Below are 26,272 nucleotides of genomic sequence, written 5' to 3'. Positions count from 1 at the left end.
AATTGTAGAGTTCACTGGTTTTTGTTTACTACATTTTTTCTTTTAATGTTTCTCTACCCTCTTGGAGTGCGTGTAGCCTTATCAGCCTTGACATCTGAACCAAATTTTCGGGAGAGTGAGTTTATCTCGCTTCTACAAGGTGACCTCAATGCTTTGTCAGGACAATTGTTATTTTGTCTGGGGCTAATCTAGCCTGACTGCTAAGGCAATGCCCTTCTGAGGATTCTAGCTAATGTCCCATATATTAAAAGGTCTTTCACTTTAGCTACTGGGAACATAAACTATGTGAGCTCCAGGAATTGTTTAGCCTACTTCTTTCCAGTGGTTCTTTCTCCAGTCTTGAGTAGCTTCCTCTCATGTATGTAGGTATCAATCCTCTGGCCGACTCAAGGGGACCCTCTCCAGATCTCAGGACCTCTCTCTTTGTGCAGCTTCCTCCTCTATCATGTTCTGCCCTGCAAATTCTAGCTGCTTTGGCTTTCCCAAATACTGATATTTTTTTCTCCTCAATTCAGCAAGACCGTTGGGTTCTGTTTAGATTCTCCATTCTTCCTCCCACTCCCACACTGTGGCCTGGAAATTATCTCTAGGCAATAAGCTAGTGCAATACAGGGCTCACTTCATTTATTTCCCTTTCATCTGGGATCACAGTCCTGTACCACCTATTGTCTAATGTCTGCAAATCATTGTCCTACATTTTGTCAAGAGGTCTATTTTTTTTCCACAGAAAGGTATATTTGGCCCGTTATGCCATCATGGTTGGAAACAGAAAACAACCAATAATCAGTTTTTGTAAATGTTCCAAGTATACTTGATAAAAATATGGAATTTTCCAATTGTTGGATGTAGAACTATATGTATGTCCATTCGGTCAAGTTCATTAATTGTATTATTAAAATCTTTTACATCTTTGCTGTTTTCTTCTTGACCTATTTGTAACCACGACAGTTGTGTCGACATCTTCGATTGTGATGGTGTATTTATCAGTTTCTCCCTATAGTTCCAGCAAGTTCTTTTTATTAAAGTGAAATTCACATACTACAAAATTAACCATTTTAAAGTGAATAGTTCAGGGGTCGGCCCCATGGCTGAGTGGTTAAGTTTGCGTGCTCTGCTTTGGTGGCCCAGGGTTTCACTGGTTCAGATCCTGGGCATGGACCTAACGCTGATCATCAAGCCATGCTGAGGTGGCGTCCCACATGCCACAACAAGAAGGACCCACAACCAAAATATACAACTATGTCCTGGGGAGAAGAAGGAAAAATAAAATCTTAAAAACATAAATAAAGTGAATAACTCAGCGGCATTTAGTACATCCATGATATTTGCAACCACCACCTCTATCTAGTTCCAAAACATTTTAATCATTCTAAAAGGAAACCCTACACCCATTAAGCAGTCACTCCCCATCCTCTTTGTTCCCCCAACCACCAATCTGCTTTCTGTCTCTACAGATTTACTTATTCTGGATATTTCTTACAAATGGAATCAAACAACATGTGACCTCTTGTGCCTGGCTTCTTACATTGAGCATAACGTTTTCATTCCTGTTGTACTTTTCCTCCACTTTTATTTTAGTCTTTTTCTGGGATTCCCATTGTGCAGATATTAGAACTTCTATTTCTATCCTCCATATCTCTTTTCTACTTTTTATTTCTTTGTTTTTTCTTTCTTCTCTTGGGAGGAGTCCTTAATTTGGTCTTTCTAATTTATTAACTCATTCTCAGTTATAACTTTCTGCTATTAGATCACCTATTGTGTTCTTTGTTTCAAATATTGTGGTAATTTTAATACATGGTCCTGTATTTCTTTGATATTTCTCCCATCCGGAGATGGCTTCTATGCCTCCCTACCCGCTCTTGAATCTGGGCTTTGTAACTGCTTGACTAGTAAAATGTGGCAGAAGTGATGTTGTGCCAGTTTCTAGGCCGAGGCCTTAAGAAACTGTCAGCTTCTACTCCCTGCTTCTCGGGATGCTTATTCATGGACTGCAGCCACTACACCATGAGGAAGGCAAGCAGCCCATGGAGAGGGCCACACATGCAGAGGACCCAATGCCCTGGTCCACGGCCCTACTCAGCTCTTAGCCTATAACCAGTAACAACTTGTTAGTAATGTGAGCGAGTCGTCTTAGAAGTAGATCCTCCAGCCCCAACTGATGCCATGTGGAGTCGAGACAAGCTTTACTCAACTTGCAGATGTGTAAGCAAATAAATGTTTTTGTTGACTGTTGTTGTAAGCCACTATATTTTGGGGCAATTTGTTATGTAGCAATAGATCACTGGAACAATTATATTTTTGACACTTTATATTTCTGCTTATTCTTTTTTATATTTTCTTATTTCATATTGCTAATGTTCTCTCTTATCTTTTGTAATATGTTTAGTTGGCTAATTTTGAATTTTTGATCCATATGTTCTAATAGTTTTCCTGATAGATGCTTTCTTTTGAAATGTCTGTGCTCCTCAAAGGTCTTTTTCTTTTTGCTTGGGAGGTTATTTTTGCCTGTGAGTACCCTGATGTTACAGGCTACTTGGTCAGTCAATGGTATGGGGAAAGTTGTATCCTAGCCACAGAGCCCCCCGGAGTCTAAGGTTGTCAGTTGGGCTGTAGTGGCCTATCTCCCCTAGATAGCACCTGACCCCACCCCTGAGTAGAGAGGCCATATGGGAGGAGGGAGCCACGGGGAATCTCTGTGGAGCATTGGGGAAGACCAGGGCGGGGCACATGTTCATTCTTTACTAAAAAACGTGTCAGGGCCAGGGACTGATACTGTGGAGACAAGACCAAAAGGGTCCCACCCTTGTGAAGTCCACAGTCTAGTGGGCACGAAAAACATTAATCAAAGATCCCTACCAACATATTTCTCCCTGCAGTGGGTAGTATGAAGGGAAAGTGCCCCACAGGAACCCATCCAGGGGAGAGTGGTGGGGTGGTAAGGTGTGTGTCAGAGAAGTCTTCTGGGGAGGAGATGGTGCTCTAGGCTGAGACCACTTCCATTGGGAGGAGTTTGGTAAGTGAGGGTGGGGGCAGAGGGTAGAAAAGCACTCTGTCAGAGTGAACAACAGGTGATGTGCAGAAACTCTGAGTTTGAGGAAGTGAAAGAGGCCAGAAGGACTGAGGCTGGGGAGGAGCACGCAGAGAGATGCAGCTGGAGAGGTTGGAGGACCAGATGGAGCAGGGCCTCGTGGACGGAGAGCAGAACTTGAGCTTTCTCTTCAGAAGAGGTGGCTCTACCACGAGCAGGCGGAGAGAGCAGACCTCTAGCATTTAGGAGGTTGCTACTGTGGGTGGCTAAAGGTGGCATGAAGGAGGGAGAGGCCAAGTTGACAAATCCTGGCCAGGTTGACTATGAAGTAGGGCCAGAATGGTGGTCATCTGGGAGGTCCTCTGGCAGGGCCCAGAGACTCTGATTCCTGATTCTGCCCCAGAGCTGGAGGCTGGGTGGAGACCGCAGTCAGAGGGTGCAGTGTCTGAGGCGGGTGGGGAAGATACCACTGATGCTGATGTTCTAAAGCCCTCTCAGCCATAAAAGGGAGAAAAATGGAGAGAGACAAGTAAGATGGGCCCTGGGGTTTTCTGATAGGGAAACAAATAGCTGAAAGGACAGCCTAGAAAGATAAAGATGTTAAAGTAAAGCCAACCAGATAAGTTATCTGAAGCAATGGAGTAGAAAGTGAATGAAAAGAAAAGTTAAGAGCAAATAAGTAGACGATTGGATAAAGGAACCCCCAGGAGGTGAGACAGTAAAAGAGAAAATCAAGATGAAAACTTGGCTAAAGAATCCAGTGTAGCATCCCAAAGGGGCAAACGGGGCCGGGCGAGGGTGATGGGTGTCCTTCCTACCCAGGAGGCAGCAGCCTCTGGGGAAGGAGGCAGGAATCCCTAGCCGCCTCCAACACGGAGAGACTGCAGTAAGGGGCCGCGGGGAAGGGACGGGACTTTTATGGGGGTTCAGTTTCCAGGGACGCGGTGGAGAGGTGAGAGACAGAGATGATGGAAATGGGGAGGGGATACCCAGGAATGCTGAGAGGCCCTGGGCAGGACTGGGATGGCTTCTGCGATCCTGGACCGGTCCTCCCTACCATTCCCCGCCCCTGAGTAACAGAAATGTCGCTGAGCGCTTACTAGGCACAGAGCGCAGAGCCAGCGCACCCCGCGCCCCATCTCACGGAGCCCTCAGGTAGCCCCAAGAGATGGAAGAGCATTTTCCCATTTTACAAGTACCGCCGCTGAGGCTCAGAGAGGGCAGCCCCTCACCCAAGTTCACACAGGAATCGGGCACTCCCCAGGGCGTGGAGTCGCTAGTAGTCCTCCGGCCCTGGGGGCTTCACTCAGCCAGGGCCCCCTCGGGGAGGAGCCGGCCCCAGCCCCTCCTGCTCCCCGCCCCCGAGGGGCGGCCCGGGGGGCGGGCGAAGGAAGTGAGCGCAGCGGGGAGGAATGCGAGCGGGCGGGGCGCGCCGACCCGGGGCGGCGGGGACAGCGGGACAGACGGCCGGGGCGGCGGGGCCGAGCGCGCGCGATGCCTCACTTCACCGTGGTGCCGGTGGACGGGCCGCGGCGCGGCGACTATGACAACCTCGAGGGGCTCAGTTGGGTGGACTACGGGGAGCGCGCCGAGCGGGAGGACTCGGACGGTGAGGGCGCGCCCAGAGGGGCCCTTGGCGGGGACGAGGGAGCCGACCACGCGGGGCCCGCGCTCACACAGGCACCCGGATCGTGCGTGCACACGTCGATGCCGGCCCAACTTTTCTTAGTCTGCCCAGCCGCCACTAATCCCTCGCTCCGCGCGCGCAGACAGGATTTCCCCGGGCCCCAGGCGCCCGCGGTCGGGCCGCTCTCCCCGCCCCAGCTCCTCCCTTGCGGGCGGCGGGCGGGGGCTGCAGACGTGGCTGACGGAGGAGGCCAGGCCAGCGGGGCCGCCCGGCGCTTAAACTGCGCCGAGCCCCCACCTCTGGCCTCTCCGGGCTGGGAGCACAGCCGCAGCCCGGACCCCAGCCCCTTCACCTTCTGTAAACTGCTCTCAGCCCCTTCTCTCCTCGCCTACCCATTTGCGCGTCGGCGTCTCTGCCACTGAGACTACCCTGTCGCCCCTCCCCTCCCCCGTCCATGTGCCTCCCTCCACTGGCCGGCAGGAGAGAAGGGTGTGTCTGCCTGAGGGGGTGTATGGGGAACTGCCTGTGAGTGCCCTTGTGTTGCTCCCAGCTTAGATCTGTTGGTACAGTGGGCATCTGTGGAGCGCTCATGCGGAACTAGGCTTGTCTAGGCGCTTTACACGGGCTCACTCATTTAATCCTCCCCATTTCCCCCATGGGATAGGTCCTGTTACTCACACTTAGGAAGGAGTGAACTGAGGCATGGAACAGTTATATAACTTGCCCCAGGGGATTCAAATCCAGCTCCCTAACTCAATCTAGGTGTTAGGGCTGGGCATGAGGGTAAGCCCTTCCTCCCTTCTCCCAGGTGGCTGCCTTTCCTTATTCGCCTTTCTCCATCTCCTGCTCCAGGAGATTCCAAGGGACTGTCCAGGGCCCACTCTTGGAGTGTGAACCCTGCTGAGAACATGTGTCTGTATGTGTAGTGGCATATGCATGTGTAATTGTGCTTGTGCAAGTGTGTAGCTATGGGTATCACAGGGTGAAGGTGGGGTCAGGGTAGCACATTCTCATGACCACTGTTTCCTGCAGGGTTGTCAATGATGAGGATGGTGATATGTCTGATGACAAATGCCTGTGTCTGTGACTGACCAGGATGGAGATATGCAGGGAACATGTATGTTAGTGGCATGTGTCAGGTGGTGTGATCTTGACCTGTATGGTCTGTCTGTGATGGTGACATGACTGAGGTGATCAATGCCTGATGTGGGTGATTGGCTGTATGTGTCACCTGACTGTGTGGACAGATGTCACAAGACGGTGGTATGGATTCTGGACATTGTGGAGGTTTTAGACTTGACAGCCGTGTGTGTGCACACACCCCAATCCCCACCCAATGCCCTCACCTGCCCCAGCCTTGTTCTAGTGGTCAGAGCAAGAGCCAGCATCCTTGCTCCCCCGTTAGCCCTGGGAGGCTCTCTCTTCCCAGAGGCTGGTCTGGGCTGCATCCCCAGGATCAGTCTGGACCAGTGAGTGAGCAGGCAGAGCTGAGCCCAGGCCCTGGCCCCGCCTTGGCCTCTCACAGGGTGACTGGAGAGACCTGGAGCCACATTGGCTAAGTCTTGCCAGGTCCCTCCAGTCTGGGCCAGCTCCTCCCACTATCTTCCCTCCTCCTCCTCTCCTTTTCAGCCAGACCTTGGCTGCGCCTGCGGTATGGGGGACACTCTGTGCCCTGGTGAGTGATTATGATTCTTCTTGGTGGGGACTGCAAAGGGTCAGGGGGCACAAAAAAAGTGAGCCTCAGGTCTACCTCGTGGGGCACCCCCAGCCAGGTCCCTGAATCTCTGAAGGCCCACACCTCTGCTCCAAGGGGCATAGATGGGCCTGCTCATCAAGTCCACTGTGACCTGTGTAGAGGGGCTGGGGAGGTTCTAGAGGGGTACCCCAGGCAGATGCCTGTGAGTACAGGGATCAGGAGTGTCACCTGGATACCCACCTGCAGCTGGTGTGTTCACAGCTGCTGGGAGGAATACACATATATGTGTACCTCAAGGCAGGCCCCAGGACTAGGCCATGCTCCAGTTCACTGGGTGTCTCAGGTGGTATCTGAGCAGCTTTGGCCTGGCAGGCATGCCCAGACCTGCCCTGGGATTTTTGAAATAGCTGAGGGCAGTACAGACATCCAAGAACTGCTTAGACCTCCCACATTCCCACAATCCCATGGGAGCTGTCCTTAAAAGAGGGTTTGGGGAACTCCAAGGAGTACCTGCTGGGTGTTTGATACCAGATTGTCCCTTTTCTGGGGCACCTGGGCAACTGGAAGAGTAGGTATTGCTATCGACTTCATAGAAGAGGAACCAAGGCAACACAGAGAGGGTAAGCAGGTTGCCCTGGGTCACACAGAGAGAGGGTCAGGAATCCAAGCCAGGCTGCCAGCCATCTGAGCACCAAGAGCCTTGGGTATGCACACCCTGGCCAAATCGCAAACTCCAGACACTTTTCTCGAGTTAAAGGCTTGTACTGCACCCTGGGATGGACTGGGGCTCACAGTAGGAGTGGGGAACCTGTAGCTCGGCTCCCACCTGGCTCTGGTGGATCCTAGGACCCAGGTTTGGGCCTTCTCACTAGATAACCTTGCCTCTGAATCTCTCTTGAGCCTTACTTTCCTTGTTACTAAAAAGGAGTAAGTGATATCTACTGGAATGTTGCTGTGAGGACTAGAGCAACCCTTGGAAGGGTCCTGGAATCATGGCTAAAGGGACAAGGGATGAACTAGGTCTTGGAGGACCATCCACAGGCATTTTGGGGGAACTGCTGTGTGCTCAGCTCTACATTTTGTGGATACTAGTGGTCTCCTCAGAGAGACAAGGCAACAATGGTGGGGCAGGCTGCAGTGCATAAGCTTAGAATAATTTATTTCCAACCTATTTCCACAAAAGAATCAGAAGAGATAATGCAACAAAAATAGCCTCCAAAAATGACTGTTACTGTCAGAAACATCAAAACCATGCAGAGGAAGGGGGCAAGGATTCTGAGTTGAGGCAGATGATGACTATAAATTTAGCTTGGAGATTACTGGCAGCCAAGGCAGAAAAGGAAATAAGATCAACTCTATAGCTGCCATTTTCTGACAAATTGAAGCATCAGACTTATTCAGGAGAGACATTCTTTTGTCACAAAAATCCAAGAGTACTTTTCAGAGGCTTCTTACTGAAGGGCCAGCAATGTAATGTGCGGTTTTCAGATTTCTCTTGTTGCTCTTTATCCCGATCCTAAACATGGGCATCAAGGGCACGGCAAATGTCACAGGTATCTGAGGAGCCACATGACCTCATGAGGCTTTAACATGGCTCAGTGGGCTGGCTTGACCTGCTACCTTTGTACACTATACTGTTGGCACTGACCTACACACAGTTGTGTGGCTTGTGGGACTGAATTGCTTGGCTCTCTTAGCTAGTCCAAGTTTCTAGATGCGGCAATGTACCGCTTTCAGATGCTGTGGGAAGGAAGAGCCGACTTTTTCCCAGGAATTGTCATCAGCACGCTTTACCTGTCAGTTTCCTTGAGTAATAAAGAATCCACAGTGCAGGACCTGCTGAGTGATTGTTGGCTCAGAGAAGGCAAGTCTTATACCGACGGCAAGAGGATATTTCAGATGGAGGATGGATCATTCAGCATTCTTAGCGGCAAACAAAAGAAATGAGTTGTGGCCTATTTAGCCAGAGAAGGTTGGCAGTTGGCTCTCACAAAACCCAAACACAGCCAGTGCATGGCTGGAATATTCTACTAGCCTGGTGAGATGATGACACACTTATGTTGCCACCTCCATCACTGGACCCCGGGCCAGCACTGCTGCCACAATCATTGCCATCCAACACCAATGTGGCTTCTTTGAACCAAGATGTCAGCTTCCCATTTGCTGTGAGGCCTCCAGCCACTGCCACAACTGCCAGACTGCCTGGAGGGGAAAAAATAGTGACTAGAAAAGGACTACTACTTGGGGTCTTCTGCCTGTTTGATGGAAAGTTGGGAATGTCACCCACTGAGACGCACAAGAGACAAAGTTTGGAAAAGGGGAAAGAGTATGAATGCTGGGTGGCCAGAAAAAGCAGCCAAGCTTTGAGAATTAAGGCAGGCTTATAAAAAAAAAGTGCATCTAGCTCCTTTCTGCAAGGTTTCGTTGGAGGCTGAAGCACTGTTTCACCAGCCTGGGGGGTAGGCGGCTGGGATCTGGAGCAGAGAGGCCAACAAGCGGCTCCTGACAGCAACGCCTAACCGCCCCTACTCTCGAAGACGACCCTTACTGGCTCCTTGACCCACTTCCGCCCTCTGGACAGTCTTGCTTGCCCCCCCTCCCAGCATGCCTCGGGCTGCCCTCCAGGACGCCCCCGCGCGGTGCATGGTCGGGTAGCTGCCGCGTGCTAGCCATGACGGCAGAAGGTGCCCTGTGTGGCTTTGTCTATCTGGAGGGGAGCACCCGGGAGGGCCCAGAGGACACGGAGCCTCAGGCGCCCAGCACACTGGGTATTCCAGATGGGCCGGGAAAATGGGAGAGTCGGGGGCGGTCTGAAGGTGCTCCAGGGCCGGTCCACGCCCCTCCTGGCTGGCTCCGCCCCTCGGTGTTAACACGTGGGTGAGCTAGGGTGTCTGGGGCCTTCGCACGGGTGTCTTCTGCAAAAGGAAATGGTGTGCTGGGTTTTGGTCACTGGCCACTCTGCCAATTCTGGCCCTTCAAGGAAGCTGGCAGGGTATGATGGGGAAACTGAGGCCCAGCCTGGTAACACTGGCCCCCAAAGTGCTCCAGAGAGATGATGTTTTGTGGGCTGGCCTGCTGGGCAGGGGTCCAGGCTAGGGGTTCAGGATGCAGCCCCTGACTGGGATTCTGTCCCTCTCTCTCCACAGGACATGGCAACCACAAAGAGAACAGTCCTTTCCTTTGTCCTGTGGAGGCTTCCAGAGGAAGTGACTACTATGACAGGAACCTGGCACTATTTGAGGTAGCTGCGGAGCCATTCTGGGCTGCAGGTGTGGCAGGCAGGTGGGCGGGCAGGGGCCTGTCAGGACCCAAGTCTTAGCTAAGCAGGCAGCCTGGACAGTTGTGCCTCCTTGTGTCTCGGCTCCTCCTCCAGTCTCCGCTTGTCTATCTCACTCCCTGGGCAGCCAGGCTGCAGTTCCCTTGGCCCTTTGAACTGAAACTGATTTCCCAGAGGCAGTCACAACCCCATCCCATGGGGTATTGACTTTGACTTACATGCAGCCCCTCAGCAAGGTGACCACCCCTCACGATTTCCTGTCTTCCCTCTACTCCTAGGACTTCTCCCAGTCCATGATTTCTCTCTCCTGTGAACTCTTCTCTCTATTTCTCTGAGGCCTGGTCCTTCTCTGTGGATCTAGCCCTTCTCTCCACATCTGCAGCCTCAGTGGACACCTCTGTGGAAACATTACCAATTTTGTGCCTCTGAACTTGAACTTTATCCTTTTCAGACTCAAGCTCAGAAGTTGGATTTAAGGCATGGTTTAGGCCCCTAAACTCTGACCCACACGTTCAGCTGCCCCATGCAAGTCTTGTGGGCTCCTCAATCTCCACATGCCCCCAAAGACCTGCATCTTCACTTGTGACTCCAAACCAGCTTCTCCTTGTGTATAGGATCAGAAAGGAGCTGAGGGACAGGAGAAGACTAAATGTGGGCAAGAGGCAGGTTGAGGCACAGTGCTGGGGAGGCCGCAGGGGCAGGGAAAGCCTAGACTCGGGTGGAGGTTGGAGAACCTGAGCCCTGGGAGGCCTCCTGACGCGAGAAAGCAGCAAGTTTCTGCAGCAAAGGCCTTGACTTGGCTCCACCTGAGGATGGGCTCAGGGGCCAGGATCCCACCTTGGGAATTGAGGTGGGTTATTTACAGAGCCTGTGGCAGTGGGGAAGACCACTCAGGAGGATCAGGGTTTAGGCAGATACGAGAGACCACTTGTTCCAAATATTCTTCTTTTGACTTCTTTGGTTCCCTGAGGTAACTGGGTGGCTTTTTTTGTGGGAGAGTTGAGAGCAGATAAGTCCCAGAGGCCCACTCATAGCTGGGAGGTAGCCAGCCAGAACAGGCATGATGAAGTATACCATACACTTGTCTGCCAGCTGTGTGCCCTGCCCTCTCCCCTGAGGCAGGTAGTTTTCACAAATGGACTAGTAGTGATTGTAGCCAAGGTGGGGCAGGGAGAAGCAGCCGCTGGGCTAAGCCTTTGAGTGCTGTGTGCTGGGGTGTGGTGCCCACACCTGCTCAGTTGGAGGATTTGGGCTTCCCCAGGCAAAAAAAAAGCTGGGATCAGGTCCAGGCCTGCTTCAGGGCTTGGCAAGGGGCCAGAGGCCAGGCTGCTGGCTACACACAGGTAGCCTGGCACCAGCCGGGCCCCTTGCCAGATTGCCCTGTGGCTCTGTTTACAGGAAGAGCTGGACATCCGCCCAAAGGTATCATCTCTTCTGGGCAAGCTCGTCAGCTACACCAACCTCACACAGGGTGCCAAGGAGCATGAGGAGGCTGAAAGTGGGGAGGGCACCCGCCGAAGAGTAGCCAAGGTAAGCTGGTCAGGGGTAGCAGAGGGGCCACTCCTGGGAAGACAGACTCCATACCATGGAACTGGCAATTTCCCCAGATGGTGGTGAACATTGAAGGATGGGCATTGAGAGCATTGGGCTCAAAGAGGCTTTGAGGAGTGGGCCAAGGAGGAGCCCCTTAGGGGGACAGAAGGCTAGAGGGGGTAGAGGGCCAGAGAGGCCCTCAGAAATGACAAAGTGACAGCTGCCTTTACTCAGCCCTCTCTGTGTGGGGAGTACCACGCTAAACGGTGGGTCATGTTCACAACAAAGCTGTGAGGTAGGTGCTGTTATCACCCCCATTTTACAGATGAGGAAACTGAGTGTCAGGGGTGTTAACTTGCCTACTATGACTTAGCTAGATTAGATCAATGGATAACACTGGGAGACAGATTTGTGGATTTACTGTGAGATATGTGACTATGTATAATGCCTGATCACTGGCATCTCATCAAGATGGATAAGGATGTTACCATTGGAACCAAGAACCAGGTTGTCCCGTAGGGCTGTGTGACCTAGAGCAAGTGACCAAACCCTTCTGCCTCTCACTGTGTTGGCTCCACTGGCAAACTCCTCCAGTGGCCCATGGGTTCTTTGAGTGCCAGGGTGGGGACGTGATAGGAGCATAACACTGCCTCTTGGGGCTTCCCTCTTCCTTTCCTGGTCCCATCTCTGGTTGCTGTCCAGGCCTCTGGCCCTTCAGCTTTCCTCTCTCTTTAGATGACTTTGCACATCTTTGCTCAGCTCCCCTGTGTGACGGGGCTTAGTTTAACTGAGGGGAGGGGTTTCTTCTACATTTTCTGTTTGGAAGAAAAGAGTCCTCCCTCTCCACCTACTGACTCCCTGAGGTTTGGGAAGCAGCTGTGATTTGGAAGGAGCTTGGGTCTGGCACTGGCTGTAGTACTCTTGCTGGAGGTCAGCACAGGCAGAAGGAGCTCTTGGTTGGGATAAGCTGGGACCCCAGCCTCAGACCTGCTTGTGAGATTTGGGCCCTGCTGGGGTGGGCCAAGGAAAGAGGGTAGATCAGGCTGTGTACATCTCTCACCTTGCCCCTCCAGGTCGCAAACCAGCCCACACTTTAGAGAGGGCAGCTGAGATCTTGAGGTCACACAGACCTGACCCCCACCCTATCCTGCTGGTTGTGATTTTGCTGACATTTTCTGCACTGCAGATAACAGAGAACCCTGACTATCTCTGGCTATCCCTATTCAGCCCTGCAGTGGGGGTCTCAGCCTCTGAGAGTGTTGCCTGTGGTGGGTGATAGGATCCTTGGGTAAGAGTGTCCTCCCTGTCCCTTTGGGCCAAGTCCAGGGAGCTGGTGGCTGGGAGTAAGAAGGTCCCTAAGAAAGGCTAGTGCACATCTCAACAAGAGTGTCGGAAGGAAGCTTGGGTTGGTGAAGGGCCATGGTCCCTTGGCCTTCTGAGGAGCTAGTGAGGATGCTGGGGTCCAGCCTCAGCTTACCTGCCCAGCTCACCTGGCCCTAGAGTAAGGATATGAGAGAATGGCTGAGTATCCTGGCTCCAATGGCTTTTCCATGGAGGAAGGAAGAGCCTGGTCAAGTCCATAGTGAATTGGTAGAAAGCTACGGAGCTGGGAACACTGAGCTGTGGTCCTCAGCCAGGGCGGGTCTGAGCAGGGGCCTCAGAAAAAGAAGGTTTAAAGCAGGAAGGGCAGGCCTCCAACCACACCACGCCAAGACCCAAACCTCTCCATAGCAGCTGCTCTGGCTCCGGCCTGGTGACCTTCTGAGGCTGCCAAAGGTTATTTGGGGATGCAGAAAGCATTTCCGGCCCTACCCTTTCCCACACTGCCCTTTTTTAAGAGTGACTCAGCCTAAAGTGGAGGTGGGGCTGGGAGCTGCCACTATCCAATGGGTGGTCCAGGGCCTCTGAGTAAGGCTCAGACAGAGCCAGATGAGGTATATCTGTCACCTGTGCTGTGCAGGACAGTTAAAGGACCATTCATTCTTACTTGGGCCCTTCCAGGCTTTCTGAGGTCCCGTAGGCTGTACACAGAACCTGCCCCAGGCCTGGACCCTTCAGAAGAGTTGCTGGGGCTCTGGTGGTAGTGCCCCACTACCCTGGGCTGCACTCATGGGAGCTTAGTTCTTCAAGAAGGCGCCAGCCCTGCCTCTGTGCTTCCGCCTCTGCCCGCCTCCTGGCTGGCCCCTGCTCTGCCCTTTGAGTGTTGAGAAATCTTGTCTGGATATGCCCATCAGACCTTCCTCATCTTCCCTTCAGCCTGAAGCTCTACTCTCTATGCAGGATTTTCCCAACAGGTTATCCCAGGGGCCTTCCAAGGCAACACTCTCTGGGCTCAGGAGCACCTTTTGGGTACCTGCAGTGCTTGATGGTGATAGAACAGTGAACAAGCCGAGTCTACCCCAGGGTAGTCATGAGACATTCGAGTGAACAGTTACCATGACCTGAAGGGACCACTGTGATGGAAGGGTATATCAGATGCTGAGGGGATGTAAGAGAAAGTACCAACTCCACCTAAGGCAACTTGGGGGAACTTCCTGGAAGAGGCAACAGTTAAGCCTCCTGCAGATTTAACTGAAGAAGAGTTTGCCAGGCAGTAAGGTGGGGCTGACCTGCCCAGGCAGAGCCCAGCACATGCACTGGTTCAGAGGCTCTGAGGAACCGATGTCATCAGGGGCTAGGGCTGACAATGAAGGTTATAGGGCACACCTGGTGGCCCAAGCCAAGGAGTCTGGCCCACACTGTGGATTACAGGATAGACAATGCAAAGCATTCTCAGCAGGCATAATGAGACTGAATTTGGTTTTCAGAGACCTGCTCTGGCAGCAGAATGGGCTAGAGAGTGGAGAGGTTGAGGGGCACAGGAGGACACCATCCAGGTGCCCCAGGTGTAGTGCCCCATTTTCAAGGGACTAAGGCTGAGGCAAGGCAGGCTGATCGCATGGCAGCTTGAGAGGCAGACTGGACAGGACTCAGTGTCCACCTGGACTGGAGTTGGGGGTTGGAGAGAGGGAGGGCCAGGAACAACTTCTTGGACTCTGGCTTGGGTGACATGGGGACTGCTGGGTGAGAAGGTGGGGATCAGAGACAGACCTCTCTTTCTAGAAGTTTAATGAAAGAAAAGAAAGGAAGGGGGCAGTACCTTGAGGGTGAGGTGAGGCTTAAAATCTCACACATGGGGTTTTGAAAAGAATCAGGTTTTATACCTTCTCAGTCCCAAACCATCTTCACATATGAAAGTCAACATAGATATCCTAGCTGTCACCCTACCCTGTGTGCTCCCCAGGACTCCATTCAGGATGCCCCTCTCCATCCTGTTCTCTGGCAGAACACCCTGGGGGTCGGGGACTGCTGTGTGACTAGGGGCTGGCCTTCCATGGTGCATCTGGGCCCCTTTGATGCTCTGTGCCCCCCACCCCCTTCTGCTCCATAGGCGCCCAGCATGGGCACCCTCATGGGAGTGTACCTGCCCTGCCTGCAGAATATCTTCGGGGTTATCCTCTTCCTGCGGCTGACCTGGATGGTGGGCACAGCTGGTGTGCTGCAGGCCCTCCTCATTGTGCTCATCTGCTGCTGCTGTGTGAGTATCCTAGCTGGGGCAGGGGCCATGGTTGCCCCACAGAGCCTGCCCAGCTGAGCTGCTCACCCAGGCCTTCCTTCCCACAGACCCTGCTGACGGCCATCTCCATGAGCGCCATCGCCACCAATGGCGTGGTTCCAGGTGGGTGAGTAGCGCCACCACAGGCCTGATGGGGGGAATGGGCCCAGAATCCACCTTGACATGACCGGTAACTCTCACGGCCACCCCTAACCAAGCCGTTCTCTGATGGGGTCCTAGTTCCTGACTCCCTGACAGTGCCATCACTTAGGAGCATCCTTATTTGACAGAGTTTGGGATTGCTCTAGTGTTTTGTGTTTTGTTTGCTTTAGTGTAAAAGTAATTTTTAAAAAGGGGGCCTAGAGCTGACAAAGAAGGTGATGGGGCATACCTCGTAGCCCAAGCCAAGGATTCAGAGACCCCATTTATTTATTTATTCAACTATGTATTTATATCAGTATGGACTCCTGGATATTTATTTTATTCCTTGGATCAAAATCTAGTACTATCATTATTTATTTTGTTGTTCAAACTGTTTCAGTTTAGCTATTTAGCTATTCAGGTTGGCTCCTGTGTCTGGATCCTTTTATTTATTTATTTATTTATTTTATTTATTTATTTTTTTTGAGGAAGACTAGCCCTGAGTTAACTGCTGCCAATCCTCTTCTTTTTGCTGAGGAAGACTGGCCCTGAGCTAACATCTGTACCCATCTTCCTCTACTTTCTATGTGGGACGCCTACCACAGTGTGGCTTGCCAAGCGGTGTCGTGTCCACACGTGGCATCCAAACCAGCAACCCCCAGGCTGCCGAAGCGGAACGTGCGCACTTAACCGCTGCATCACTGGGCCAGCCCTTTTTTTTTTTTAATGACAGCTTTATTAGTATAAAAGTAATAGGGGAAAAAAAGGTAATATATCTTTGCCATAAGAGGATTTGAAAGTGCAGAAAAATGTAAAGGGGAATATTGAAAGTACCCATAACCCTACCAACTTGGGTTTATAACTCTTAGCCTTTTGGCATATGGTCTTAGGGTCTTGTAAAGTATTGACATATTTTTTTCCTCAAACTGTATGTGTATGTGTGTGTGTGTGTATTTCCCAAATGTTTTGAACAGTATATTTGTTTTTTAAACAGGATTGATAGGATATTACTTGATTTATGTGATTATTCTCCTACTCTTGGGTTCTGCTTTTTCACCATTGTAAACAGTGTTGTCATGAACAGCCTTGCTCATGGATCTCTGTTCACACCCCTGGCAGTTCTCTTAGGAGAGGATCCTAGAGGTGGGGTTACAGCATGAAAAGGATTAGCCATGTTAAAGTTTATTGATCCTTGTTCCAGATTTTTCAGCAGAGAAGTTTTATCAGGAGCAGATTCAACCAGCAACATGGGATCACTCTTGTCCCCTGCACCCTTGCTGGCCCTGGGGCCCAGTGTTGACTCTGTCAGTCTTGCCAGGGGTGTTAGACTCTAATGGAAGCACAGACTCAGGACAGGAGGGTCAACCATGGATACTCACCTGGTGGCAGGCCCTGTGCTGGGCTCCAGGGACAAAAAACCGGACCAGATACAGTCCTTACCCTGGTCAGGAGGGGTGAGGCATGCTGAGATAGGATGCACCTAGACAGTAGAGGCTGTGGGGACTGGCCTGAGTGCAGGGAGTTGGGAGACAGTGGGCCACTTAGGCACTGCTGCAGACCTAGAGCTGCCCCAGAAAAGCAGCCATTTCACTGGCCCCGTGCTGGGCATTGCAGTCAGATGGGAATGGGGTCCAACCCCAGCCTGGTCACTGACTAATAATGCAGCCTTGGGCAAGTCTCCCTACCCATCTGCTCATCTGTAAATGGGAAAAGCAATCCCTGTCCCTCTGGGTGGTTGTGAGGGGTTCTCATGGAGGAGACCCCTTGAAGAAGAACCAGCCTTGACCTGTGTGTACTTTCTCTGTTGTAGCTGGGGGCTCCTATTTCATGATCTCCCGCTCACTGGGACCAGAATTTGGAGGTGCTGTGGGCCTGTGCTTCTATCTGGGAACAACATTTGCAGCGGCCATGTACATCCTGGGGGCCATTGAGATCTTGCTGGTGAGTTAGGCTAATCCCTGGCCAACTCTGGTCTTGTGCAAACAGTCCCTTTCGCATAGGCCCAGGCTGCTCGTGCTCTCCTCACCTCTGGCCAGGGTCTGGGGATTATAATATGGGAGGGCTCCTCGAGAAAGAAAGGTCTTTGCTCAAGCCAGTCTCCCCTTCAACTCCTAGTTTGGGCCAATCAGGGAAGGGCCCTTGCTGCCTTCACCTTGGCCCTGGATGTTCCATCCACCCAGGGACCATTTCAGCCATGGCAGGTGGTCTGTGAACTATTGCATTTAGCTCAGTGACGGATCTTGGTGGTGACGCAGAGCCTGCCTCCTGGACTTATGTGGGCTCTGGCCAGTTCTGTCTCCCCCAGGACTCTGTGCCAGTACCCTTTAGAGCCAGCTTCTCCGTGTCCCTGTATCAGGGTGAGCAGCCAAAGGACCCTATCTGGAGGTCAGTGCCTCCTCCGTGAGCCCCATGTGTGCTCTGACTCAGCTTTCACTCCCCACTGAACTGCCCCAGGCAGTAGGAGAAGAGGTGGAGGGACAGTGGGGAGCACAGGATAACAAGTGCCTACCCCTGGGGATCCAGACAGTAGGAGATTTTTAGAGGAACTGCCTCCAGATCCTCTGCCTGTAGTGTGAACCCCATTCCTGGATCTTCTGGGTCTTTTGTTTGTTTTTCTATTTCTTACATTCTTACATTTTTTGTTTGGATTTCTTCTGTATGGAAAATTTGTCCTTTTCCCCATTTATTTATTTATTCAACCATGTATTTATATCAGAATGGACTTCCTGATATTTATTTTATTCTTTGGGTCGCAATTCAATAGTATCATTATTTATTTGTTGCTCAAACTGTTCCATTTTGGCTATTTAGGTATTTGGGTTGGCTCTTGTGTCTTTTTTTTTTTTAATAATAGCTTTATTAAGATATAATTCACATATCATACAATTCACTGCTCATTTAAAGTATACAGCATATGCTTTATATTCACAGAGTTGTACAACCATCACCACAATCAATTTTAGAACATTTTCATCACCTTGAGAAGAGATCGCATACTCATTAGTGGTCACTCCATTCTCCCCAGCCCTAAGCAGCAATTGATCTGCTTTCTGTCTTTAATCAGATTTAATCAGATTTGCCTATTCTGGACATCATATAAATGTACCCATACAATATGTGGTCTTTTGTGACTGGGTTTTTCTGGATACTCTTTTAAAAATACAACCAAAATGACAGGATTCACTCTTCAAATAGGAAGATTGAAGCTTCCTTATCGGTCTTCTTGTTTCAGACCTACATTGCCCCACCGGCCGCCATTTTTTACCCAACAGGCACTCACGACACATCGAGTGCCACCTTGAACAATATGCGGGTGTATGGGACCATTTTTCTGACCTTCATGACACTGGTGGTGTTTGTTGGTGTCAAGTATGTAAACAAATTTGCCTCGCTCTTCCTGGCCTGTGTGATCATCTCCATCCTCTCCATCTACGCTGGTGGCATCAAGTCTATTTTTGACCCTCCTGTGTTTCCGTAAGTAATCCAGGGATACATCCAGGCATTGCACTAACATCCCTCCCAAGTAGATGGCCTTTGATGCCCTGAGTTCCCAAGGCTGCTGGGTGAGAACAGGTTGGGGCCTTCAGCTAAGCAGGTGCTGATGCTTCTGCCCACAGGGTATGCATGCTGGGCAACAGGACCCTGTCCCGGGACCAGTTTGACGTCTGTGCCAAGACAGCCATGGTAGACAATGAGACAGTGGCCACCCAGCTATGGACCCTCTTCTGCCACAGCCCCAACCTCACCACTGACTCCTGTGACCCCTACTTCCTGCTCAACAATGTGACCGAGATCCCTGGCATCCCTGGTGCAGCTGCCGGCGTGCTCCAGGGTGCGTCCTCCCTCCCATCCTCCTGCTCCTGACCCACAGGCTGAGCAGGAGGCAGGAAATGAGCATAGAGAGTGGAGCACAGAGCTGTCCTTGTGTGGCCAGCTCAGGAATGGAAGGCAGTTCTGGCTGCCTTCCCGGCCCAGCAGTATCCTCTCAGCCTGGCTCCTGGCAGCTAAGTTTTGGGTGAATGGAGCTGATCTGGCCAGTGTCCCAGACCTGCAGCAGCCCCTAGAAAGTTCTGGCAGCCCTTCTCTCCCCAGCCACCAGCCCCTGACCCTGCCTGGGATTGTTCTCACAGGAGCAATTAAAGGGCCTCTAAGAGGCAGGCATTGGTGGGGCTCTGGCTGGTTCAGCCACCTTTGCCTGTCACACTTCTAGCCAGGCAGCTTCTTCCCTGTGGCCAGAGCAGTCGTGTGGCTGAAGCCACCCCTGAAGCCCCCAGAGCCTCTTAGATCTGCAGGCTCTGGCTAGACTGCCCCAAACTGCCCCTGGGAAGTAAGTGGGGCTGCAGTGGTGATGCTGCTGCCCCCGCAGAAAACCTGTGGAGCGCCTACCTGGAGAAGGGTGAGGTCGTGGAGAAGCACGGGCTGCCCTCCACAGACGCCCTTGGCCTGAAGGAGAGCCTGTCCCTGTATGTGATGGCTGACATCGCCACATCCTTCACCGTGCTGGTGGGCATCTTCTTCCCTTCTGTAACAGGTAAGCCTCTCTTGCCCACCCACCCAGCCCTGCCCCAACTCCTGAGGAGCCCCTGAAGGAGTCTTGTCTGTTTTTGGAGGCATTATGGCTGGCTCAAACCGTTCCGGGGACCTCCGTGATGCCCAGAAGTCCATTCCGGTGGGGACCATTCTGGCCATTGTTACAACTTCCCTTGTGTGTATCCTTTCTCAGGCCTGGGGCAGGTGGGGAGGGGAAAAGAAGGCACTTACCTGCGTATAGGTCACTAGCTGGCATGCACAGACACACCACACATGCATGCATGCTTATATACCTTACCTCCTCACACACATGCACTCACTCAAAAGATGTGTGCACAATAGGAAACCCTCAGCTATAGGTGTCCCAGCTGAGTCTGCTGGCTAAGGCTAGGGCAAGAGGCGTGTGGGTCCTGTATGGGGAATGAGTGGGGTCAGCAGTAGCAGTGGTGGCCTAGCTTTCCTTGACAAGCTGCAGACTTCAGCAGTGTGGTTCTCTTTGGCGCCTGCATCGAGGGTGTGGTACTCCGAGACAAGTGAGTGATCTGGGCCCCTTCCTGTGGCAGTCGGCTCAGCTTTTGCCTGCCCTAACACCAGTCCCCTTGACACAAGTGGTCCCACACATATCCGTAGGCTGTTAGTTGCCAGTGGTGGTCTGTGTCACTAAGTGGGTCAGGCCTCACCAGGACTTTTGAGTCTGAGAGGATGGTGACATCAGGATTAAGGCTGGGCCGAGGGGGAAGGGTAGGAGCTGGTGGATTGGCCTTTTCCACTAAGAGGCCACAGCTCTGCCCACTATAGCCACCCTTCCTGACCCCTGACATCCCTCACTCTGGGTGGCCCCACCCAAGATTTGGGGGGACTCCTTGCGTGGAGCATGGACTGAGCCTGGCCCCTGCAGGTATGGTGACGGCGTCAGTAGGAACCTGGTGGTGGGCACATTGGCCTGGCCTTCGCCCTGGGTCATCGTCATCGGCTCCTTCTTCTCAACTTGTGGTGCTGGCCTGCAGAGCCTCACTGGGGCGCCACGCCTGTTGCAAGCCATTGCCAAAGACAACATTATCCCCTTCCTCCGGGTGAGCCCTTCTACGTTCTCCCACAGCCTGGGTGCTCCTGGCCCCTCACACTGGTTGGGAGAGAGAAGTAGGGGATAATGCATTACACCCTTTTGGCGCCCATAGTGACCCCAGGGCCATGTAGCCATCCATGGGGAGTTGCTGAGAGCTACCCTGGCCCTGATGTGTTGTTGGCAGAGCTGCTTGGGCCCAGAATCTTCATGGCTTATCTATGGCTCATCCAAAGCAGAGAGGTCTGGAGAAGTGGGGGCCAGGGAAACTTGTGGTACCTATTAGGATAGGCATGGGTGTGGCCTGAGCCCCAGAGGAGGTGCTTGAGGGTGATGGAGGCCAGGCTGTAGCTTGTGGCCCAAGGTGTGGAATGGGGGTGATGGGACCTGCTTGTTCCCTTGCTGACCTCACTGACCCTGGTCCACGCAGGTGTTTGGTCACGGGAAGGCAAATGGTGAACCAACGTGGGCACTCCTCCTGACGGCACTTATCGCTGAGCTGGGCATCCTCATTGCCTCCCTTGACATGGTGGCCCCCATTCTATCCATGTGAGCTGGGAGCCAGGGTGGGGCATGGGGACAGTCTTGGGAAAGGCTCCTTGCACCATTGGTACCCCTCAGCTGGGGGCCCCAGCACCTCCCTGTGACCCTGTCTGATGTTGAGAGCACAACTGTGAGACATGTCTGGCTGTATGGGGCAATGTTTGCCTGGCAGAGCTCAGCCTACCTCTGCATTCAGGAGCAAGCCTGGCACTTACACAGAAGTTTTAAAGAGAGCACAGGTCCCACACCCCTCTGTGGGCGACTCCCAGAGCAGGCAGCCAACAGCCCTCCATTCCTAGAGAGGGCAAGCACCCTGTCCCTGCTGCCTTGATGAAGCCACCACTGCCTGTCCATCTGTTTTCAAAGTTGTTTGCTTTTAGAGTTCTGGGATCAGCTGGGCATTTGAGTCTACCAGTGCCCTACAGGGGGTGCTCGACATGTGGCAATTTCTGGGGGTCCCTGAGGCAGAGCTCTCATGGTTGCTGTGTTCACCTCTGCCAGTGCTGGGGTCCACTCCATCTCTCCTCACACATCTTACTCCACTGCTGATGCTCCCTCTTGTTTGTTCGGTTATGACGGGACTACCCTTCACTGCCCCACTCAGCCTGTAGGCCTGACAGGCTCTCCTTCCCCCTGAAGCAGCCTCCTCGCTCCAGCCGCAGCCAGGCCTGCTGGAGTCAGTGCTCTCTTGTCCCCCTCAACACAACCTCCTTCTGCTACTGCCCATCTCTACCCACATAAGCACACACCTGAAACTGTTCTTGCGACAGTCGTCTTGGGTAGTGACCCCTCACTGCCCAAGCCAGAGGACATTTCTTAGTTTTTGTCATGTGGCTGTTCCTGGCAGTCCTGATGGGACTGACCACTGCCCTCTCATGAGAGTCCCTGCCCCCTGCCATGCCCTCTCTGGTAAGTCCCCTTACCTTCTTGTCTGCCTTTCTCTCGCGCCAACTGAGGGTGGAGGTTGGTGCCCCCTTGCCTTAGCCCTCTGCTCCTCTGCTGTCTTCCTTGGAGGGTTCACGCAGCAGGCCTCACCCATGTCCCAGTCTCCCACACCCACTGTAGTGTCCCTCAAGTGTCTCTAATTCAGTATATTCAAAATGGCCCTTGTCATCTTCTCCCTGCCTACCCCTCCCCACATTCATGACAGTTCCTCATCCATCTGCCACCCGCCATCTCCAGACACTGAGTACTCCTCAGCACCATCCACTTCCGCAGCTCTACACTCACTGCTCCCCCTGCCTGCAGCCCACTCCCACCTCCTCTGCCTGCAAACACTTGCCCATCCTCTAAGACCTGGCTCTGAGGACACCTCTGCAGGAGTCTCATCTGCCTCAGGCTGTGGGAGTGGGTGCTGGGAGGCTGAGAAGACCTGGCTGAGCCCATGCACAGCATTGCCATGACATGTCCCAGTTCCTAGTCAAGGCCCAGCCTGAGGAGGGGTGGGGACATCAAGTACCTGGCTGCCAAGTAGGCTGCTCTGTACCATGCACTCCCTGTGCTGCAGGTTCTTTCTGATGTGTTACCTGTTTGTGAACCTGGCCTGTGCTGTGCAGACACTCCTGAGGACCCCCAACTGGCGACCCCGGTTCAAGTACTATCACTGGTAAGTGCCAGCTAGACCCCTGAGCCAAGTCATCTGACACAAGAGCTATTGGGGAAGCCAGGAGCCCCATTCTGAATGGGGTTTGAGTTTCCTGGGCAGCAGTTGGTATTGGTGAGAGATTGGGGCATTGGGGGGCTTGGCCTGGGGCCCTACTGGTCTTGCCCTGATTCCCTTTCCCACTCTCTGGCCCAGGGCATTGTCCTTCCTGGGCATGAGCCTCTGCCTGGCCCTTATGTTTGTCTCCTCCTGGTACTACGCCCTGGTCGCCATGCTCATCGCGGGCATGATCTACAAGTACATTGAGTACCAAGGGTGAGTGAGGGGCTGCTGTCTGGTCGGGGCAAGTGGGGTGGTCTGTATGTTGGGTTGAGGGGAACTGAACCATCTTTTTCTAGCCACCATGGGTGCCATCTCACATATACATGGACAGAATCTAGGCACTCACCAGTTTTGGCCTCTGCAGGGCTGAGAAGGAGTGGGGTGACGGGATCCGAGGCCTGTCCCTGAGCGCTGCCCGCTATGCACTATTGCGGCTAGAGGAGGGGCCTCCACACACCAAGAACTGGCGGTGAGTTCACACCCAGACTAGCAAGGCCACTCTGGGTTCTCAGGGGGTGCTCTGAGGGTGGGAGGGTCAAGAGGTGCTGGCTCCCCCTCCCCAGTCCACATTCCTTGTCCTAGGGTTGCCAGGGGCACCCTCCTGCATGTTGAGTCCTTGATCCCTGCTACCTAAACCTGCGGGGCCTGTGAGCCGAGAAGGGAGAAGAAGAGGGGCTCCCTGGAAACCTCTGGCCCTGGTCTCAGGCTGCCTCCCCATCCGGCCACCGCAGGCCTCAGCTGCTGGTGCTGCTGAAGCTAGACGAGGACCTTCACGTGAAGTACCCACGGCTCCTCACCTTTGCCTCTCAGCTTAAGGCCGGCAAGGGCCTGACCATCGTTGGTTCTGTCATCCAAGGCAGCTTCTTGGAGAGCTATGGCGAGGCCCAGGCCGCTGAGCAGGTGCATGCTGCAGGGGCAGGGAGCTGAGCCGGACTAGAGGTGTCTGGAGTGGCACATAGGGGAGGGGACCAATCCTGGCCAGCCAGATGGGTAGCACTGCTGCCACCTGAGAGCTAGAGCAAGGGTGGGGGTATGACTGTCCCATCTTGGAAACATGGCCTCTGGGTGGGCAGCTTGTCCCCATTTCCTCCCCCATCCCCAAGTACTTCTGTGCCCTAGGGGCCTTGGGAGGGAGCCCAGCAGAGAGGACACTGATGGCCTTGCCTTCTGACCCTAGTGTGTTCCCCACAGACAATCAAGAACATGATGGAGATTGAGAAAGTGAAAGGCTTCTGCCAGGTGGTGGTAGCCAGCAAGGTGCGTGAGGGGCTGGCCCACCTTATCCAGTCTTGCGGCCTGGGCGGCATGAGGCATAACTCCGTGGTGCTGGGCTGGCCCTATGGCTGGCGACAGAGTGAAGACCCACGTGCCTGGAAGACCTTTATCGGTGCGTAAGGGTCAGGGCCTGGGCTCAGTCACGTGGGACAGGTGTCAGGGGTTAAGTGAGGACAGAGGACAGAGGACCACAGGCTGGCAGTCAGTAGTACCCTTCCTCCCCAGACACCGTGCGCTGCACCACAGCCGCCCACCTGGCCCTGCTTGTGCCCAAGAACATTGCCTTCTACCCGAGCAACCATGAGCGCTACCTGGAGGGCCACATCGACGTGTGGTGGATTGTACATGATGGTGGCATGCTCATGCTTTTGCCCTTCCTGCTGCGCCAGCACAAGGTGGGCCAGGCAGGTGGGCCTGGGTGAGAGGAACTGGTCCCTTGGAGAGATGGGTGTGACGGAACCACCCACCTGCTCCATTGCTACAGGTTTGGAGGAAGTGCCGGATGCGGATCTTCACGGTGGCCCAGATGGACGACAACAGCATCCAGATGAAGAAAGATCTAGCTGTGTTTCTGTACCACCTACGCCTTGAGGCAGAGGTGGAAGTGGTGGAGATGGTGAGCCACCCACCCTGGTGTGGCCTTGTGGAGGCCCTGCTCCACACAGCCTAGTCCTCATGGCCCATCCTCTCCCTAGCATAATAGTGACATCTCTGCATATACCTACGAGCGGACACTGATGATGGAGCAGCGGTCCCAGATGCTGCGGCAGATGAGGCTGACCAAGACTGAGCGGGAGCGAGAAGTCAGTGGCCTTCTTGGTTCAGGGCAGGGGCAGGAGGCAGGGGCAGGCCTTTGGAGACACCATGAGTGGGGGTGTTGGAATGACTCACTCCAGCTCCACTCAAGTCAGTGCCATTTCCCTGAGGTCAGGTGATCATGTTGGGCCAGCCAGGCCCCACCTTCTCCCATGGCATTGAGGGCTCTGGTTGTCCTCAGGCCCAGCTAGTCAAGGATCGGCACTCAGCCCTTCGGCTGGAGAGCCTGTACTCGGACGAGGAGGATGAGTCTGCAGCTGGGGCTGACAAGATCCAGATGACATGGACACGGGACAAGTACATGGCAGCTGAGCCCTGGAACCCCAGCCACGCCCCTGACAACTTCCGGGAGCTGGTGCATATTAAGCCGTGAGTACAGCAAAAAGAGACACAGCCACGTCAGTGGGATGGAGGGGTAGGAGGTGGGATCGGGGTAGACAAGCTCTGTGGATGCCAGGGATGGGGCCCATGATCAGCTTCATTATCTGCAGGGACCAATCCAATGTGCGGCGCATGCACACTGCTGTGAAGCTCAATGAAGTCATTGTCACACGCTCCCACGACGCCCGCCTGGTCCTACTGAACATGCCTGGTCCACCCAAGAACAGCGAGGGTGATGAGAACTGTATCCCTTTTTAGAGAGACAGGCAGTAGGGAGGTGGACAGCATGTGAGGTTGGGCCAGGAGCTCCTCTCCTGGGTGCCCTGGGGGGTGCCAGGTTTCCCCAGCTCTCATTGATGGGCCAAACTTCCCTGGGTGCCCTGGGTTCTGGTGCTGCCTCCTTGACCTGATGCCCTACAGACATGGAATTTCTGGAGGTGCTGACCGAGGGCCTCGAGCGGGTGCTGTTGGTGCGTGGCGGTGGCCGTGAAGTCATCACCATCTACTCCTGAACCAGTACAGACTTGTGGACTAGAGTGGATGCGTCCAGGGTAAAGGCCCCCTCGCGGCACCCACCCATCAGCCCTGCTTTGCCTGGCCCTGCCCTGGACCCAGCTTTGCTAGGTCTCCTTGGAGACTGGGCCTGGGCCTGGCAGTGGAGATGGATCCGAGGTCCCGCAGGACCCTGAGAGGTTTGGGGACTTTCCCATCCAGCACCCCAGGCGGCCTGCCCTAGCTGGATAAGACTGGTGGGGGCTGATGTGGAGTTTGAAAGCAGCCAGCCCAGGAGCGCTATTTATTGCATATTTATTGTTCAGATGTCACCAGCAGAGAGAAGGGGAGGGGCAAAAGGGAGGGGGTCTGGCCCAGCATGCTTGCAAGAAGACCTGGCTTAGGCTACTGTGGGCAGGGACCCCCACCAAGCCCAGCTGAATGGAGCCAGCCAGCTGAGGCCTGACTTTTTCAATAAAACATTGTGTACTTCTGGGCCTCCTGCTCCCCTGGCTCTGTTTCTCCGGGTGCCAAGGGAAAAAGGCGGAACTGAAGCCAGACCTAGAGCCA

At 53.5% G+C, this 26,272-nt stretch overlaps 1 protein-coding gene across 3 annotated transcripts; it reads left to right on the top strand.

Annotated features, from left to right (window-relative positions):
- The first annotated feature begins 4,453 nt into the window (after positions 1 to 4,453).
- On the top strand, positions 4,454 to 26,199 carry SLC12A4 (solute carrier family 12 member 4). Of its 3 annotated transcripts, none has more exons than XM_001498448.7 (24): positions 4,454 to 4,637; positions 9,498 to 9,592; positions 11,027 to 11,158; positions 14,592 to 14,738; positions 14,825 to 14,879; positions 16,708 to 16,838; positions 18,130 to 18,371; positions 18,515 to 18,729; positions 19,264 to 19,428; positions 19,508 to 19,606; positions 19,903 to 19,960; positions 20,326 to 20,500; positions 20,921 to 21,039; positions 22,541 to 22,639; positions 22,832 to 22,951; positions 23,103 to 23,207; positions 23,470 to 23,638; positions 23,930 to 24,125; positions 24,239 to 24,408; positions 24,498 to 24,629; positions 24,709 to 24,816; positions 25,011 to 25,198; positions 25,321 to 25,454; positions 25,631 to 26,199. In XM_001498448.7, the coding sequence occupies exons 1-24, from the start codon at positions 4,523 to 4,525 to the stop codon at positions 25,720 to 25,722; spliced, it is 3,261 nt and encodes a 1,086-aa protein (XP_001498498.1). In that variant the 5' UTR covers positions 4,454 to 4,522; the 3' UTR covers positions 25,723 to 26,199. The 3 variants fall into 3 exon arrangements, with proteins under 3 accessions (XP_001498498.1, XP_023492933.1, XP_023492932.1); XM_023637165.2 differs by lacking the exon at positions 4,454 to 4,637 and adding an exon at positions 6,277 to 6,330; XM_023637164.2 differs by lacking the exon at positions 4,454 to 4,637 and adding an exon at positions 9,008 to 9,119.
- Positions 26,200 to 26,272: the final 73 nt, after the last annotated feature.

This window comes from Equus caballus, chromosome 3 (genome assembly GCF_041296265.1).
Source record: "Equus caballus isolate H_3958 breed thoroughbred chromosome 3, TB-T2T, whole genome shotgun sequence".
Classification (NCBI taxonomy): Eukaryota; Metazoa; Chordata; class Mammalia; order Perissodactyla; family Equidae; genus Equus; species Equus caballus.
Note: the sequence above shows the minus strand (reverse complement) of the source record. Positions and strands in the feature narration are given on the sequence as shown.

Excerpts from the sequence above, each read along its gene's own strand:
- SLC12A4 (XM_001498448.7), top strand. The coding sequence starts at position 4,523 with ATGCCTCACTTCACCGTGGTGCCGGTGGACGGGCCGCGGCGCGGCGAC. Across the intron at positions 23,208-23,469 it reads CCACACACCAAGAACTGGCG|GCCTCAGCTGCTGGTGCTGC; the intron begins GTGAGTTCACAC and ends CGGCCACCGCAG. Across the intron at positions 23,639-23,929 it reads AGGCCCAGGCCGCTGAGCAG|ACAATCAAGAACATGATGGA; the intron begins GTGCATGCTGCA and ends TGTTCCCCACAG.